Source organism: Belonocnema kinseyi, chromosome 7 (genome assembly GCF_010883055.1).
Source record: "Belonocnema kinseyi isolate 2016_QV_RU_SX_M_011 chromosome 7, B_treatae_v1, whole genome shotgun sequence".
NCBI classification, from domain to species: Eukaryota; Metazoa; Arthropoda; class Insecta; order Hymenoptera; family Cynipidae; genus Belonocnema; species Belonocnema kinseyi.
In genome coordinates this window covers 110,455,099-110,455,602 of record NC_046663.1, presented here as the reverse complement: position 1 = coordinate 110,455,602, position 504 = coordinate 110,455,099, and the positions used below count along the sequence as shown (strand labels likewise).

Below are 504 nucleotides of genomic sequence, written 5' to 3'. Positions count from 1 at the left end.
AAGCCTCTTAAACTAAAAATGCACAGCTCTCAAAACTAAAAATAAAAAATTTGTAATGTAAAACAAATTAAGATTCATGATTCCCTGATAATATTTAAATTCTGTGAATTCTCAAAAATCGTTGATTTTTCTGAATTTCTTAAAATACTCGAATATTGTGAATTCCCTGATATCCGGAAGTTCCTTAAATTCGTTAAACTCTTTAAAATCCCTGAAATGTGTGTAGAATGGATTTAAAAAAAAAAGATTAGAAGGACTTATTTAAATATTTGCTTTATTCAGAGAAAACAACATTTAATGATGAAGAATAGATGTTTTCAAAAGTCAACAAAATATTATTTTAGACAATAAATTTTAATCACAATTTAATAAGAATAGGTTTCATATTTCCAAAAACATTTTCTCCGCAGCATGCCGTATAATTAGAATGGAATCCCGAATGGATAATATTTGTGGTCTTTAAGTCTGAAAAAATAAAAATTTAAAATAATATATTTATATATG

The 504-nt window shown here is 24.6% G+C and overlaps 1 protein-coding gene across 2 annotated transcripts in view; it reads right to left on the bottom strand.

Annotated features, from left to right (window-relative positions):
• Positions 1-374: 374 nt before the first annotated feature.
• LOC117176316 (1,5-anhydro-D-fructose reductase-like) overlaps positions 375-504 on the bottom strand; it is a 48,242-nt gene continuing 48,112 nt past the window's right edge. For both annotated transcript variants that reach the window (XM_033366533.1, XM_033366534.1), the window contains one exon: positions 375-465. In XM_033366533.1, the coding sequence (XP_033222424.1) occupies positions 423-465 (43 nt within the window). In that variant the 3' untranslated portion in view covers positions 375-422. The remainder of the gene's footprint in view (positions 466-504) is intronic.